The sequence below is a fragment of the Eschrichtius robustus genome, chromosome 2, assembly GCF_028021215.1.
Source record: "Eschrichtius robustus isolate mEscRob2 chromosome 2, mEscRob2.pri, whole genome shotgun sequence".
Classification (NCBI taxonomy): domain Eukaryota; kingdom Metazoa; phylum Chordata; class Mammalia; order Artiodactyla; family Eschrichtiidae; genus Eschrichtius; species Eschrichtius robustus.
The window spans coordinates 56,133,796-56,151,170 of record NC_090825.1 but is presented as its reverse complement, the minus strand read 5'-3'; the positions used below and the strand labels follow the sequence as shown (position 1 = coordinate 56,151,170).

Sequence of the window (17,375 nt, the reverse complement as noted above, 5' to 3'; positions counted from 1 at the left end):
CACATCCGAATGGAGCTTTTAATGGACAGCTGAATATATGAGTCTGGAGATCAGAGAAGAGGTACAGACTGGAGATACAAATTGTAGAAGTCGTCAGTTGACACACAGCATTTAAATCCATGAGACTGCATTAAAGTAACATGCATTATTGGTTTGAGTCGGGGATAGTCGAAGCCATGAACTAGAACTGTGCCTACTTTTTAGGGGCGATTACCCCATGAACGTGGCCTCATGATGATGTTCCATCATCTGTGAAAACATTGCCAGTAACCCCCAGAGAATTAGCCAGAACTGCTCATACTAAAGGAATTGACTGTGACCAAAACTCAATCTGCCTGTATGGCTCCAGTGAATTTCTAAGACGTACAATATAAGATCAGAGAGGAAATGGTGGGATCCAGGATTATGCAAGAGACCCAAGAATTCATGAGTCAAGTGTGTGTTGAAAGGTCATTGTAGGGACACAGAGAAGCATCTAGAATGAGCAATACATTTATAAAGAGAAAGAAAATGTAGTCATAGTACCTTAACAGGACTTTGTTGATTTGCCTGCAAAATAGGAAAACAGAAACTGAAGAAAAGCTACCTTCAAAGTAGAAGAGGACCAGCTGGAAGGAGATGAACTCGTCGCCATCTCCGCCGTGCTCGGTCCAGAGGGAGTGGGATAGAAACACACGGAGGGGTTCAGGTATGATCAACTGTGGGGCTTCCCTAGGGCTGAGGGGGTCTCCTGGGACACAGGACTTCCCATACAGAAACCAGGGCAGTCCTGGGCAAAGCAGGATGCTTGGTCACCCTGTGTTCAGGCCAGAAAGACTTCCTGGAACCGAGTAGTGTGGCAGTGGAATAGAAAACAACTTATTTAATCTGACAGATGTAATCAAAATCTCTTGGTGATAATTTCCCACCCTGAGTTCTCACATGCTTAACCCTTTAATTTCTGGAGGGATTTCAGAATGCCTTCTGGTACACAGTGACTTCTAATGGGACCGGCTGACCAGCCCCATGGCTTGGAAGCACAGTGTAAGATTAAAAGGAGTGTTTGTGACAGAAGAACATCATTATGACTTCAGACAGGCTGCAGTGGCCTTTTGAGGCCAAAGGACCATCTCTGAGGACAGACAAGACCAGGTACTGGGGGTCTGTTGATCACTCTGTGGGCACGTCTTCTGTGGAGGGAATTGAGGCACACACACCACACACACACACACACACACACACACACACACAGTCTCAGTTTAGACATTTCTGGTGCTTTTCCTATGGTCACCTTCACTCATCCTTGGATTTTGGGAGTCCCAGTCACCGCGTTCAGTTAGGGCAGGACTTATGTTTTGCTCACCTTTAAACCCCCATGGTCTTACCCACTGCTGGGTATAGAGTAAAGGTATAATAATCATTGAATGATTGAGGAGAATTCCTCCTTTTTTTCTTTTTTTTTATTATTTATCATCACTTTTCCTAAAAATCTTTTAGTTCCTAGGTGTGAATCCAATCCACAGCATATTATGTTATATAGAGCTTACTCTGTAACTGAGCAAGAAACAAAAAAAGGAGATAACGTATTGGATATATTGACTGAGTGTGATGGCTTTGTAGAGCCCCAGAAAGTCAGCCCTAGGAGGGATCATCCAGTTTGACCATCTGGTCAAATCCTCTCATTCTACAGGTAAGGAAAGGAGTTCCGGACGGATTAAGTGACTGAGGTCACACAGCCAGGTGTGGCAGAGCTAAGATTAAAACCTGGTTTTTGGTTTTATATTGTGATTTAGTAGGAAACCCTCCCAATATCCTCCTTCAGGTACACTGCTCTGTTGACTTTTTCTTTTTAAGCAATAATTTTAACTCTTTCTCTGATCTTCCGGTTTCTGTCCTTAGACCCCAAGGTCCTCTAGGGCTTGGCTACAAAAACAGTTGTAGAAATAGTAGCAGGGCCCTCTCAGCGGTTTACCAAAAGCCAGGGAGCCCACTCTGAAAAGAACACAATCAATCACTCCTTGTGAATGAACCCACCCACACACGCCTCAGCCCCGCAACGCACCCAACTCAGTAACACACAACAAAAGGACAGCACGGCACACACACCAACTTTTGCCACTTTTGTATTTTATTGTGGAACTGAGGTGTTTTTTTTTTTTTCTTTTACATCAAATATCCTCAATGGAAGAGGGGATATTGCACACAAATATCATAAAAGCACTACATATTACTTTCACTGGAAACTAATTTTCTACATTAGATATGACTGGATAGGATAGAAGTGATGCAGGATTATAAGACATAATACCATACACAGCTGCAGACTGACACAAACACCATTCAGAACAAGAGAGAGGAGTGGGAGGTGCTTCTCAGCCAGGCTCAAGACCATGTCCTTCCAGGGTGGAAGGAGAAGGGCTGCATGCAGCGCCGTAAGCCTGACTCAGTGCCGCAGGGGCGTTCTGAAAAGGGCAGCCCCGGTCTTGAAGCCCCATCTCGATGGCTCCTTTTTTGGGGAGCTCCAAATGAGTGCAGAGAAGCTATTTATTTCTTCCCTTCCTTTTCAGTTGTTGATGCTGCCTTTTAAATTAATAAAGTCACAGATTATTTTTTCATAGTAAATAGTTTTAATACCAGGTGAATAACCTAATTGCTTTCAAAGAAATGCTCATCCCCTAGGCTGCTTTTGGTGTGTTGTTCAGTTGGTTAAAAGATAAAAGCTTACAGTTCCTTTCAGACGGAAGCGGGGTCTTTTCTTCTAAATCGGAAGCGCAAAAAAAAAGTTATTAATCTAACTCACTATGTCATTACTGAGCAAGAACCTCCTGTGACAGGTGACTAAAGAGGCAAGAAAAGCCATTTCAGAATCGTAGAGAAGCTCCTGAGAGCTGAGATTTGGTAACAGGGAAAATGGGAAGTGGTAAAATTTCCATTAGCAAATGATTAAATCTTATTAAATGAGTACTGGTAAGCTCCTAAACTGTGTAAGCTATTGGAGACACTTAAAACATTCATATACACTGGGGAAACCATTCACTATGATATGTAAGGTTAAGGAAAACAAAAAACATTTTTTTTTTTTTGGAACACCATGGAAAATGGCATTTAAGGGTTGGGAAGTGGGGGGGGGGGGGTCAGTCACTGTATCCAGCCCCACCACAAGACTGAGAAAGCATGCACAGGGATTGGGTTTTGAGAAAGGGGATAGAATTAGTTAAAATTGAAAATGGAGGATCATCTCTAACGTTTAGTCTCTGTAGAATTTTAAGAATGCCACCAAAAAGTTCATGATCATGAGTGCTATCTCGATGGAATCCCATCATTTAAACAGAGTGTAAATTCCTTTCACTCAAATATTCAATCTATACAATTGGATTAAGTAATCAGTATGAATAAAGCTCCTAGAAGTCTGTGTCAGTCTTTAGCTCTCACCATGAATGTACATGGTACATTGTGATGGCTGTTACTAAACTAATCGTGTATTTATGAAACTAGCAAAATTAGGTTAGTCACACAGGTAGGAAAGGTGTCTGGAAGGACAGGAGCAACCTGTAATGTAAATATTGGTGTTCCTGTTATATTCAGGCTCTGTGGTCATCACTGAGAACAATGGATGGAGAAAGGTACTGATCTATTTCATAGGAAAAAGAGCCAGCTGACCAGTGACAGCTTTTGTATATTTTTTCCATTAAATTCCATAGCAAAAAAGAAAAGAAAAAAAAAAAAAAAAAAGGAGTGGGATAGAATGGTTATAATTGAAGACTGGCTATAATTTTCCTAAAATGTTTGGTTTTTTTCTTAAAGCAAAATAATGTACATGTTAAATAAATTTAATTTGGGAAATTGGAAAATAATTCCATCTTCTATCAAAGAAAAATCAACCAGAGGTCTGGATTTGGCAAGAAGGCTGGAAATCTGTTTCTCTTCCAATGCATCATGTGAACCAACTTAACAACTAATTATTAAATAATCATCTTGAGTATCTTAGGTTGTCTCTTAAAATACCTTTTAAGTAGGTGAGTTTATACTCACTGAAATCCTTTTTTGTCACAATGTGTTTTCCATCGTGTGCTCATTTTTTTGTACCCTAAATCAATGCGTTGTTCTTAAGGACTTCAAAGAAATAGGGTAATAAATAAAAGCTGCATTTCTAGAGAAGCCTAAAAAAAATAGAATATTAATTTTTAAAAAAAATTAAACATTTGAAAAATGTAATTCACAGCATTAAGTAGACTGCATTAGGTCCTCGGTGAAGGGACCTGGAAGAAGCATTGTTTAAACCCTCATAGTAGTTAGCAGTGCAAAACACACACTTATCAGACAAAAATAAACTAAAATGTTAATTCTGAAATAAATAACTAACATAGAAAATAAAACGAGGTGATTGTTGACTACTCCGTAGATCTTATAGAGTCTGCAGGAGACGCAACTCGACAGAGCCCAGCACAGCTGTCACTGAAAAGTTTGCCACATCTGAACACTGGGTGCGCTGATCTGCAACTTGAAACTTAATGTCAGTTTTAATCATGATCTGGCTTCCCAGGTTCATAGTTCAATGATGACAATGATGGAAATGATCTCTGAACTCTACGTGATGAACCGTAGGAGTTGGGAATTCATTTGTTTTCAACGTATTTTTCTTTTTTTGTTTGTTTTTTTTTCCAAAAAAGAAAAATCCCAAAGCAAATTTTTGCTAGCGTTCTTTGAACTTGTCTTGGCTCTTTTACCTCATGGTTGAAGATCTTGAAAGAAGTACGTAGGATACCACTGGGTGATGTACTCGTAAAGGCCTGGAAAAGTAGCCATTCTCCCCCACTCTAAGATAGCGCATACTCAAATTTTTGTTATGGGACTCAAGGGGTGGGAGGTATCACTATTCCTGGTAGTGATGGGCTTTTAATAAATATTATTACTGCAATATCAGACTTCAATCTCACCAGAACTTCAAAAAACATTATTCATTTTTTTGTCTCACGAAACACTTTAAAAAAAAAGAAAGACTGTCACTTGAAAATTTTCTTTGCATTTTCCTGTAAATGAAAACATTTGTTAAAAAGTTCATCTATGAAAAGTTCTCACATATCTAAAAAAAAAAAAAAAATTCTTCTGTACACTTGTTCCCATAATTATGCTGAAATTAATGGAAAATTAAAAAAAAAAAAAAAAGCCAATGTAAGACGAGGGAAGCTAAATACTGTACACTTGCTGAGAACCTCTTCCACCTTTAAGATTCACTGTTTTCCCAGTTCTGATCATAGAAGCCGTTTCAATCTTGAACTTGCAGTAGTAAAGAAGCTATGAAAGGCTCAACTTGCTTGGCTGAGGGGCCTGAGGTGGTATTCAACACGCAATGCTCAGCATCAGACTGTTGCACCGATCAGGTAAGCTCCTAGTACCCCTCCCACGCGCACACACATGCTCCTTTAACTGGAGTGTCTATAATCCTACACGGATGTTTTATAAACTTGCTGTCTCACATTAAAAAATAAGTGCATCAAGTATCTTTGTACATTCAAGTCACTTCCTAAGGCAAATTGTCTACCGTATGTACTCCCAACTGCTTTGGTATTTGCTTGTTTATCGGGGTGGACTTGGGTGTCTCCGCATGCAGGTTAATTGACTCAGAGTGGACTAACTGGGTGCACAGATGCTGGGAGCATGCCTTAGATCAATCTACTCGTGTGTTTGAAGAGTCTGAGAGTTCTGAATGGGGTTCAAACCACTTGCATGTCCAGTCTACACTCACTACATTTTGTCAGTGTGCAGCCTTCAAACTGAAGGAGCTTAATTAAGGCGTGAAAAATCTCACATGCCCTCATTACAAGTTTTGTTCTTTTCTGTTTTCTTCCAGCCAACTTGTTTTAGGAAACTAAGACCCTTTTTGATGACTCAGACTGACACAAGTTACAAACTTTGCCTATGCAGACTACAGAATAGACAGAAAATGCAGACCTAACTAATGGTTATTTTCTCTTCTCTGCCCCACCCTGCTCTCTCTTTCTCTCTGGTATCTCACCAGCATTCTCTACCATTACATCTCCTCCTCTTGCATTCCTTTTTTCTTTCTCATTTTCTCCCTCTCTCTCTCTCTGTTCTGCGTTCCCTCTCTTTTGTGCGTGCGCGCTCTCTCTCTCTTTCTCTCTCTAAGACAGATGCGTCTACCTAGCAGAAATCAGTTGGGTTTGCTAGTGCATGGTTTCCAAATGTTCAGCAGAGATGAACTGGGGTAGGTAATTTTGCAGTAACTTGAACCCTAGTGTGGGAAGACTGCTACTTCCCTTAGCAATCAGCAAAAACTGAGAGATATTAGTGACTTGTATCACCATGACACAGTATAGCGTTTGGCAGGTAACAGTTCAGCGACTTATTTAGGTGAATTGACTTTTGTTAGAAAAGGTGGTTTCAAACTGAAGAATTTCTGGAAACAAAGTTCAAACCCTGTGGCGTGGCTGGCCTGGTTGTTACAGTTCGATCTTACATGCAGGGAAGGATTCGTCTTGCATAACCACGGTACTGCTGCTTGCTAAAACCATGATGTTGAGGTCCTGCTGCTTCTCATGGGTCTCCTGATACCATTCCCTCATCACTTCTGAGTCATGAGTTGGGATCAGGGTCACCTGCAGGGAGAGAGAAAACAGCTGCTGAAGAGCAGAACCGGAAATCGGATGGAAAAAAAAACCAGAACAACAGCGAGGTATTAATTAGACCAATAGAAAAAGAAGGGCAAAGAGAAAAACCTTCTATTGTCCTTAGGAAATTCAAAGAACTTTTCAACTTAACGTTTTCTAGGAACCAGAATAAAGCTGCCAAAAAACCAGTTTTTCTGGGGGAGCTGAAGACTGGAACCAAAAGCAGGTCATGACCAGCTAATCAGTTTATCAATGAGTCGTCGGTTTTTCAGTTCTTTAGTGTTAAGAGAAGTGCTTCAGTTGAGGTGGAATTTCTTGTATTTCCTTTAACATAACTGATCCTGAGAACAAACATTTGTATCTTTAATTTGTGTGTGTGCTTAGGGGCAGAGGAGTTGGGTGGGTAGGCGGGTACTGGCTTGAACCGTAAAAATTCCACCTCGTATTCAGTAAGAGGCCACTGGGTGTTTCTCATTAGATTTCATATGACGAAATAACCAGCCTTTCTATCTAATGTTATGCAAGCACAGTTTACTAAATGACTGTACAAAACCGTAAGGAAAACTTAGATAAGCAAAAACCACAGCTGAAATAGTATTAAGAGTGGTTCGTGCCTAGTTATGATGTTTGGGAGTTGGGAGTATCCTGCTGGGGACCATTTTCAGCACTGCTCCTCCTGCAGAATCTCACTGGACAGCTGCTTTTCTGAATGGCCATATTCCAAGCTTTGGTCTACTTGTGAAGCACAAAGGAGTAAAGACAAGTCCTTATCCGCATCACACGGAAATATGACCACTTGGTTACATTGGTTAATATTCTTGGTATATTAGGGTGAAGGGCAAGTAATCTTGGTCCCATTTTGCAGATAAATGTATTATGCTTTAGGGTGGTAAAGTGGCTTTCCTCCAAGCCCCTGGTGGCTGGTGGTAACAAGAATACTTTTAGACCGCCTTCCGTGTGTTAAGTCCACTTTGTCCTCAGGATAGTTTATGTGTGGCAGACCCCCCGGGGTACCTCATGTGGATCCACAGTCATAATGGTGCCTCACTAAACATGATCCCTTGCCTCTGCCTCTGGACACAGCTCCATGTGCAGTGCGGACACTGTCCTGGAGCTCTTACCTGCATGTTGCTGCCCCACTGGGCCTTCCCTTCCAACAAGGCGTCCAGGACAGCCCGGCTGGGCTCCTCAGCAGCGGGGTCATTCCCACTCACCACGTAGTAGGACGACCTCACTCTCTTGAAAAATTCAACATCGACGTTCTTACTATTGCTGTGGTTGGGAATATAGCACAGGTCCAAGTACACAGGGGGGCCTGGAGGCACAGCTGAGGGCTTGGATGTCTTGGTGTTTCCTGGCCCTTCAGTAAATGAACAAAAATAAAGAGAAAGCCAGGGTCACAGGAATGCGAAGAGACCCATCTGTCCAGTACACCTTCCCTACTCCTTCCCGAGAAGGTCCTCTAGGACATGGGGAGGGGGTACTGGGCATTCCCCTCTCTCATAGAGGGCATTTAACACTGGCAGTTTGAGAAAACATCACCTGGTTGTTTACCATCTCAACAGGAGAAATGAAGAATGGAATGTTTCTCTTTGTGGACAACCCATTAGGAAGAAGAGTTCAGGCCTTCCTCAAAGATGGAACTAGGTAGTAACACTCCTCCTGAAAGAGGTACTAATGTGCATTTTAATTTGAAAAGTGGTCTAAGAAACAGATTTTAAAGGACAAAAGAAAATATCTGCATTTGGTAAAACACAGTTAAGCAATCTTTGTAATCCAGTTAAGATCTCATTTGAAAGCAATTTTGCCCACAGCTGAATATTATACCCTCACATTTGACCTAGCCAGTGGTCAGATCTTAATTAACACCATATGATTTCCAAGACCCTCAGCACCTCAACCTCATTCATAAACTGATGAAACACTGTATTCTCTCCTTAGGACAGTACTCTAAAATGTGGGACGTCTCTCCTTAGACAAGATCGGATGCCAAACTTTGGCAAGAGGAAGGGTCAGAAAGACTAGGCTTCCTCTAGCCAATCAGGACATACCAGACTGAGGTCAGGGGCATGTGGCAGCCAAAATTCCCAGTCTAAATCAGAAAGCCCGGGCAAAGGAAAGATTCAGACTAACCCCAAAGTTTCTGGGCACCTTGTTTGGTGAGCTGGCTTTCTGATTTGTTCTAATTAGAAGGTTTAAACTTTTTGAAACATTAATACAACTAGCATTCTAAGGCAGTGATTCTTTCCCTGGCCACATGATTAGAATCACTTAGCATGCTTAATACCAGGCCCCATGCCCCAGAGTCTGGCTTAATTGGGCTGGGGTAGGGCCTGGGTACCACCATTTTTTAAAAGCACCCCAGCTGATGCTAATGTGTATCTGGTATCTGGCTTGAGACCACTGCTGTAAAGCCATTTAAAATACTAGCTGGATCCTATATATTTAATCCTCTTGCCTTTCTCCATGGGATGTATAGAGGCTGTCATCCCAGAGTCAAAACCAGCAGTGAATTCCATCAATGGTCTAGTTTTATTTTCAGGGGGGGTAGGGAAGTGGTGAGAATCAGGCAAACTGGTATTTGGATAAACCGACTCATTTTATGAATAGATTAGCCAGCCTTTATAATGAACCTAAGCTAAAAGCCCTCAACATATCCATGTGTAAGTCTCCCAGAGAACTCTGACTTGTAACAGAAGTTTGTGATTACATTTCTTCTAATATTTAAAAATGTCTGCGGTTTCCCGTTGCACACTAAATCACTCCCATCAACACCAAAGGAACATTGCTCGTAGAAGCCCAAACCGAGGGAACTGCCAGAAGTCGACCCAGGTTTGTTTTAAAATTAATTAATAGTGCAACTTAAAAAAAGTTTAAAGTTTAAAGAAAATATCAGTTGTGTGGGCTAGAGTGTATGTTGAGCAAGTTTGGTAGCAGATTTCAGTTGGATTTTATCTGTTTGGATGGATTTCATGTTTTCTCCTAAGTGCGGGTGAAGTCGTCAAGTCCTTTATTTAGGTCAAGGAGTTAATTATCTGGTGGTTTTCTATTAAGTCTAAGCATGAACAAAATTCAGTTTGTTTTCTACGTGCAAGTAAAAGGAGGAAACCTGATAAGACCTGAGTCTTGAAATCGATGCTCCATGTTGCTTAAAAGTAAAAATTTGTACCTGTAACTAATACTTCCTAAAATGTACTGAATTTGAGAGTCCCAAAGGTTCATCTCTCAGATTTTCCATAATAAATCAAGGAAGTGTTGCTTAAATTACTGTTCGCTTTACACGTTTGAGTCAATTTATGTTACTTTGTGAACTGTGATCTAAAATCCCCAAATAACTGTGTAAAGCAAATAAAATATATGAATTCAAATCCCTGTAATTGGTCTGAAGCAACAAAATGAAGCTGGGCCATCAGAGAGACCTGTTCCATCAAAAACCCAGGTCATTGCTGAGACCTTGATAAGTCTAAGAATCTGAAGTCAGGGATATCTGCTCTTGCCAAGTGGAATTTCAGTCTGAAATAGAATGCTGAGTCTCTGGTTAGTGAGGCCTTGTGGTCAGAATGGGATAAGTAGAGCCTTGGATGCTTTTCTCTCTATTTGTACTGGGTACCCAGTGGTCAGCTGAATTCGCTGGTTGATCAAACAAAGCATTGCCTTTAATGGGGATGCATCTCCAGCCTGGTAATTTTTTTCTATTTAAAAACTGTATAATTTTTAATTTTTAAAATGTTGTAACTTTATTTTAAATGTTTTTATTTTTAAAAAATGGAACCTAAATCTTGGACCTATGCTGCTTATTCCAGGCTTGGCTTGGAACTCTGGTTCTCCCTAGGCCTTTGAGAGCTCCTGGCCCGTGTCACCTCAGCTTGATTCTGGGGCCGGCGTGGCTGAAGCCAATGCCAACAGAATCTTCCCGAGGAGCATGAAACACACATCCTTGGTTCTGAAGATTCAGAACAAGGCTGCGGTTGCTGTGTTGCAAAAGGGAGCAAACCCAGGGGTCGCATCTGGGAAATCAGAGCTGCCCTGGGCCATAAGCTGAGCTATCCCCAGGCCGACGGGCTACACTGGGCTGAGATCTATACCTTTTGGCAGACGAAAACAGTGAAGGGAAGGGAGAGCACCAAGTTGTGTTCTCTCACCTCCCCAGTACAAAGTCGGATGGAAATGCAGAGGCTGCAGTGAAAAGTAGAACTGTCGTGTCCTGCACCAGGATGCCAGCACCTTCCACCTACCTGCAGTCGCCGTCTTTACCGATTTGGATGTGGAGGTGTTCGCGGCATTCTTGGTCTCCTTGTCTTTCTCTTCTCCACGTGTGGCTTTGACCTCAGGAGTGGTGGTGGTTTTTGTTGCTTTTTCCACAGATTCCTTCTTCTTAGGAGAAGCCACTCGGGACACCTTATCTGAGGATTCCTTCAAGGCCCCTGGCTTGGGTGAAGCTGCAGAGGGCTTGGACTTCCCATCACCCTTCTTGACAGGTGAGGATGACTTGGTCTTTGTACCTGGCTTTTTGGTTTTGGTCTTCTCCTTCAGGTCCTTCTTCAGAGCTTTGCCCAGGTTCTGCTCGATGGCCAAGGCCTCCGGGTCCATCATGGACACATCAGGGTGGCGTGGAGAAGGGCTGCGGTCCTGCATGGGGGCCGGAGGTGGATCCATGTGTTTGTACGTGACGGTTTTGTCTGTGGGGATGGTTTCTGATTCATCTTCCGAGTCGATGTTCGCATCAGCTGTGATGGAGGGGCACTCTTCTGTCTCCGGGGGGACATCAGAGTCCGTCTGGGACGGGGCTGACTCGCTGACTGAGGTGGGAGGGGTTTCATCACATTGTCGGCCCTGGGGCTTTCCTCCAGGAGGTGGTGGGGCTCCCCCTGATTGGGTGAGGGGCTTCTCCGATTCTTCCGTTGGCTCTTCACTGGCAAACCACTCGAGAGGATTGGGATTAATGAAGGAGGGTGAAAGCTCCGTCTTGGGATGCTTGTATTCACAGGAGGACACAAGGCATAAGTCAACATCCTGGCGAGCCTCGGAGGGGGACTTCTTTTCAGCAGTGTAGCACTGGTCTGGAGTCTCATAGGCATATGTAGACGCCTCGGGGGTTCTAGCGCTTTTATCGGGGGTCTCGTAACAGTATGCGGAGGTAACAGGGGTTCGTGTAGTTGTTGTCGATGTCTCATAGGAGTAACTTTCAGACCCAGGGAAACTGGCAGTTTTCTCAGTGGTCTCGTAAGAGTAGCTGGAATCCCCAAGTGTGTGGCCACCCTCTTCAGAGTCATCATAGCCATTGCTGATGTCATCGAGGAGCCTTTGAGACCGCTCAGTCTTTTCGTAGCTGTAAGCACTCACTTCAGGGGTCCTTATCGTCTTCTCACTTAACTCGTATGCGTACCCAGACTCTTCGGGGCTCCGCGTGGGCTTTTCAGTAATTTCATAGGCATAGCCGGCATCTTCGGGCGTCTTGGTGGTTTTCTCAATGGTCTCATAGGAGTAGCCTCTGTCACGTGGGGATTTGATGGTGCCCTCTGTTTTCTCATAGTAATAGCCACTCACATCTGGGGTCCGGGTGGTTTTCTCATAAGCCTCATAGTCGTAACCTTCTTCATCTGGGGACCTGGTTGTCTTCTCAGGCTTCTGATAGGCATAGCTGAAGTCTCCAGGTGTCTTCCCTCCACTGTCCTTCTCCAGGCTGGATGTGGTCAAATCTCTCGTCAAGGCTAGATGGTGTGGCATCGTATCAAATAACATGGAGGCACGGAAGCCATACGGCTCTGCAGATGCTGCACCCATTGGTGGGGGAGAGGCAGTGTGGCAAGGTGCTGTGCTCTCTTTGACTGCAGAGGTAGAGTCTGAAAAACTAGGGGAATACAAAGGAGAGGACTCTCTCGGGGTGAGTGGAGAGATATCAGATTTTGGTGAGAGCTTCTCGCCTTCCAGACTTTGCACTTTTTCAGTGGTGAGCGAGGCATATAAGGATATATCCCTGGGAGGAACAACATCGGATAGAGTATCTTCTTGGAGAGGAGAAGCGATCTGAGAAGGGGTATGTGCGGAGGAGGTGGATGGGGAGGCCTCCACCTGAGAGACTGAGATGAGCTCAGAAAGATCATTATCTTGGGTGTAGGACGGCTCCTCCGTTGGTGGGATCTTGTGTGATAAACTCGAGTCCTGCATGTCAGAAGGACTGTAGTCCACCTCAGTTGGCCCATTTTCAGTGATGTGAAGCATACTTGCACCCACTGTAGGGTGATCTGGAGACTGACGACTGAAGTCCATAGCAAGGGAGTGCTCAGGGGATTCCTGGCCAAATTCAATCGACATCGAGGATTGTTCAGATCTGTGATCTTGAACTGGTGTCCTAGACTTGGCTGTTTTAGGGGAGAAGTCTGGTGGAGAAATTGACATTGGTCTTGGGCTTTCTTCCTTAGATGGAGACATTTCTGTTTCCTGGAAAGTGGTAGGCGTTTGCACGACAGACACTGAAAGGGAGTCGTCTACTTCAGTGGAATGTGGGGAACCAACCTCAGCATGCAGCGAGGGAGACGCGTCATCTGTTGTTGGCTCTGGAAATGAGCTCGTAGCCACAGAAGCTGTGGAGACCGAGGCCACACCCTCCATGTGAGAGTATGTGTCTTCTGCCACACCCTCATCAACAGGGGTAGCTGACTTGTCTGAGACAGTGCCTTCAGAAATGGACATCTTAGTGTCTTCTTTAAAAGATCCAAACTGACTGACATCTATTTGTGTAGGGGAAACATCTCCTCCTAACTTCCTTTCATCTAAAGCCAGTCCTGCTTGAGAACTCATGGCTTCAACATCATCAGTTTTCTTTTCTTGACCAAAGTCTTCCTTTATCGGTATAAAGTCTGTGCTTTTCCCTTCCTGTTTGTCTTGGAAAACACCAGTGGAAGTCATGTCAGAAACTGGACTTATTTGGTCTGGAAAGCCTTCTTTTCCATTCTTTCCTTCAAAGGGGCTTTCGGTACATCTATCAAGAGCCTTGTCATCCGCACTTGGAAAACTTTCATATGCAGACTCAGATCCAATTAGGGGAGGGCTCCGTAAAGGAGACAAAACTTTTTCAATAGGAGACTCCGAGTCAGGCACAGGTTCATCCATGGGGCTTATGGAAGCCCTTTCACTCTCATCTTTGGCATCACTGAATTCAAAGCTCACTGGCACTGCCGCTGGTTTTTCAATGACCTCTGTGGGAAGGTGACTAGATTTCTCATCAGTGGGAGATTGGTAGTACGGTGTGTGGCCAGCACTGCCAGTCACAGACTGAGATGGAGACACCACTTCCAGGGTCTTATCCTCAGGACTGGCACAGTGTTCTTCCACTACTTCTTGGGTCACCTCCAGAGATGCTGGGACTACTTCTGCCTCTGCTGAGACTTTAATCTCACTGGGTGTCAGAGAAAAGTTCACGCTACGTTCACCCAGCGGGGTCTTTTCTATGGGTGATGGTGGAGATGGACTCAGGGACGGGCTCTTGGGTGGGCTAAGTTTTTCATCTGAAACTGCTGAGACGGTGTCTTTGATCTCCAGCATGGCACCGGCTCTCACGTCTTTCTCTTCAGAGCAGTAGGCATCACGTAGAGCAGATCTGCTGAACCTGTCTTCCTCCATGGACGAGGGTGGTGAGATGGTGGAGGCTGAAGCACTGTAATCCTTCCCATCAGTGGCATCTGTTTTTGACCCTTCAGAAAGTCCGTTGAGTGATGTCACAGCAGGTTTGGAGTATTCCTGAGGATACAGTGAAGACTCGTATTTGGTGATGTTTACAAATTCTTGAGATGGGGACTCGGTCTCTTCATTGTTGGTCTCGTCACTCATCACATCTCGAGGAGTAGACATCTCGTCCATGGGGGTGGGCTCGCTGGATATCTCAATGGTAGACTGGGTGTAGCCGGAGGTGGCAGTGAATTCTTCAGGCTGGTCTTCCCGATTCTCCTCGTCGGAGGCAGTGGCCTCACTCTCCGAGCCTCCGGGTAAAGTCTCATCGTGAATTGAAGATGCAGGTTCTTGGACAGGAGACTGGGCTCCCGCTAGCTTGGCGGACGTGGTAAGGAATCCATACTGGTCCTCGGCACCGCTAGCCTCCGCAGCCTTGTCAACCACGGCCATCACGTAATCTTCAGCTTCAGCCTTTTCGGGCTCATAGTCTTCCTCTCTGGCATCCTCGGCTCTGTCCTCCTCGTCGCCCTCCTCCTCAGATTGTTCAGCTTCTCCCTTCTCCAGTGCCTCGTCCATGTCTTCCTCTGCTCGGTCATCACCACTGGCCACCGACTCCCTCTTCTCCTTGATGTACCCGTCAGCCTCAGCCTTCACACTCTCCTCCTCCTCTGCCAGGCTGTGCTTGGAGGTGCTCACACGCACGGTCTCCTCTCCGTCCTCTTCTGGCTCCTCAGCCTCCTCAGTTTCCGCCTTCTCTTCATAGTCTCCAGTCTCGGAGGACTCCTCAAAACCCGCGCCTTCGTCTTCAAATTTTTCAGTGTCCTCCACGCCCTGCTTCTCGACGGGCTCCAGCTCCTCGGGGGTTTGCTCACACTCACCCTCCCCTTCAGTGGTGGTGATGCCCTCATCGGGGGACTCGGCGGGACCTCTGGTGACTTCTGTCTCTTTCTGGATGACATAGGCTTCGACGGGCTCGGTTTCCTTCAGTTTCTCTTCATCTTCGATCAGCTCCAGCTGAGGCTTGATGTCTTTTGCTAAGTCGACCTCTTCAGCCTTCAGCTCTTCAAAGTCCTTGGTCAGATCCTCGGGGGATGACATAAGGGACCTCTCGGCTTCGAGTTCTTTGGCGGGGCCAGTGGTCGCTATTCCGGCTGCTGCCGCCACAGCCGCTGCAGTGGCCATGGTGCCGGCGGCCGCGGCCACAGCCTCTGCGGCCTTGCCTTCCTTCTTAACGACTTTAATTTTCCCCTTCTCCTTCAGCTGCCCAGCAGCAACAGAATCTTTCTTGACAGTCTCTTCCTTCTTGGGTACTTTTGGTTTTAATGCAGCCGGTTTTTTTGCTTCAGCTACGGGAGTAGGTGATTTCTTTGTGTCTTTAGGAAGTTTCTTAATTTCTTTTTTGGGTTCCTTTTCCTCCTTTTTTATTTCCTTCTTTTCCTCCTTCTTAACTTCCTTCTTGGCTTCCTTCAGTGGGGTTTCTTTCTTAACCTCTTTTTTGACTTCTTTTTTCTCTTCTTTCTTGATTTCTTTTTTGACTTCCTTTTTCACCTCTTCCTTTTTTGGTTTTTCCTCCTTCTTGACAGGTGTTTTGTCCTCCTTTTTAGCCACTTCTTTCTTTGGCTTTTCCTTTTCCTTCTCCTCTTTCTTTTCTTCGGGTTTTGCCTTTGTTTCCTTTTTCACAGTCTTCTCCTTGGTGACTTTGGGTTTGATGTCTGTGCCTTGCTTTTCAGGCCCCTCGGCTTTGGCCGGAGGCAGCTCTTCTTTGCTGGGCACCTCCTTTTCTGTCACTGGAGGTTTGGCTTCTGCTTTTACTGGTTTGTCTTTTTTCACCGTTACCTTGTCTTTGCTTTCAACTTTGGGTGCCTTTTCCACGTGATTAGCTTTTGTGACTTCAGGGGTTTCTTCTTTCGACTCCTTTCGCACGGATTTGCTGGGGAGTGGTTTTGCAGCTGGCTTCAGGCTCTCCCGGCTGTCGGCCCTCTGCTTCAGTTTTACTTGTTTCACAGCAGGGGTGGCCACCTGGCCAGTTAGATCCTTCTGGGTGGCCAGCGGCTGTTTCAGGAAGTCCAAATGTTTGAGCTTTTCCAGTCCTTCCAGGATATTGTATTGGGTGCTGTTGCCAGGAAATAAGACTCGGATGATTTTCTCTGCAGGGTTTGCAGGATGCCACACGATCAAAGATGAGACTGAAGTTAAGTAGGAAATTGGGATGTCTATCTCTTGACCGTTAGGCAGGATTAGTTCAGCCTTGTCTTTGCTGGTGCCAGTCCACTGCTGCATAAAATACTGCATTTCCTTGCTGCTCTTGACTGGGTTAAGCACATACATCTCTAGTTTACCAACTCCCATTTTTTGGAAAAGAATGACAGGATCAATGGTATTGCCTACACTTCTGAACAGAGGTTCTGGCTTCATGGACAATTTGTTTAGGTACTGGAGAGTGAAGCAAGCTTCTTCTATGCTTCTCTTCATCTTGATGTTTGGCTCTGGGTTTTTCAGATTTTCAGGTACATTGAGAAATACAACTCCTAAGTCGGGGGAGATGAGGTTTTTCATCCAGTCACTATTTGTGGTGGAGCCCTGGGACTGTTCTTCCTCGAGCTCTGCAATTTTCCGCTGGAGCACGCTGTTTATTCCAGGCAAATTGTCATCCCCAATGTGGGTGAGCAGGATGGAGTCCACTCGGTCCAAGTGTCGGATGAGCTTCCAGAAGCAGGATTTTCTTTCTGATCCTCCGTTGATGAGCATATTGAATCCGTTCACTGCAAACAAGGCAGAATCACCCCTCCCTCCTGGAAAAATGTAACAGCAGGGCTTGGAGAGCTTCAGAAATCCACCTGATGTGGGAGGTTCTAGGATATCAAAGGGAGATGGGACTTCCACGGATTCTGAGAGATACTCGGTAAACTCGGAAAGTCCTTCCATTTCTGGCAATATAGAAGCGGAGTTGAGTTTAATATTGATGAAGTCTTGGAGATTATGTCTGTCAAGATTGGAGTTTTTCCAGTCCCCTTCTTCGGGACAGAAAAGGGTTAAGCTGGCTTTGTTGGCGGGATGGGTGGTACTCAGTAACTCCCCAATCTGGGATTTAAAAAA

General features: G+C 44.8%; 1 protein-coding gene and 1 long non-coding RNA gene across 3 annotated transcripts in view; one reads left to right on the top strand and one right to left on the bottom strand.

The window, feature by feature from the left end:
* Positions 1 to 227: 227 nt before the first annotated feature.
* LOC137756806 (uncharacterized) lies at positions 228 to 1,637 on the top strand. The gene is made up of 3 exons (XR_011072260.1): positions 228 to 688; positions 947 to 1,131; positions 1,477 to 1,637. It is a non-coding gene; the product is annotated as an uncharacterized lncRNA (long non-coding RNA).
* Positions 1,638 to 2,089: 452 nt separating this feature from the next.
* Positions 2,090 to 17,375, bottom strand: part of MAP1B (microtubule associated protein 1B) — a 94,182-nt gene continuing 78,896 nt past the window's right edge. For both annotated transcript variants that reach the window (XM_068535480.1, XM_068535481.1), the window contains 3 exons: positions 10,844 to 17,360; positions 7,730 to 7,968; positions 2,090 to 6,596 (listed from right to left, as the gene is read on the bottom strand). In XM_068535480.1, the coding sequence (XP_068391581.1) occupies positions 6,441 to 6,596; positions 7,730 to 7,968; positions 10,844 to 17,360 (6,912 nt within the window). In that variant the 3' untranslated portion in view covers positions 2,090 to 6,440. The remainder of the gene's footprint in view (positions 6,597 to 7,729; positions 7,969 to 10,843; positions 17,361 to 17,375) is intronic.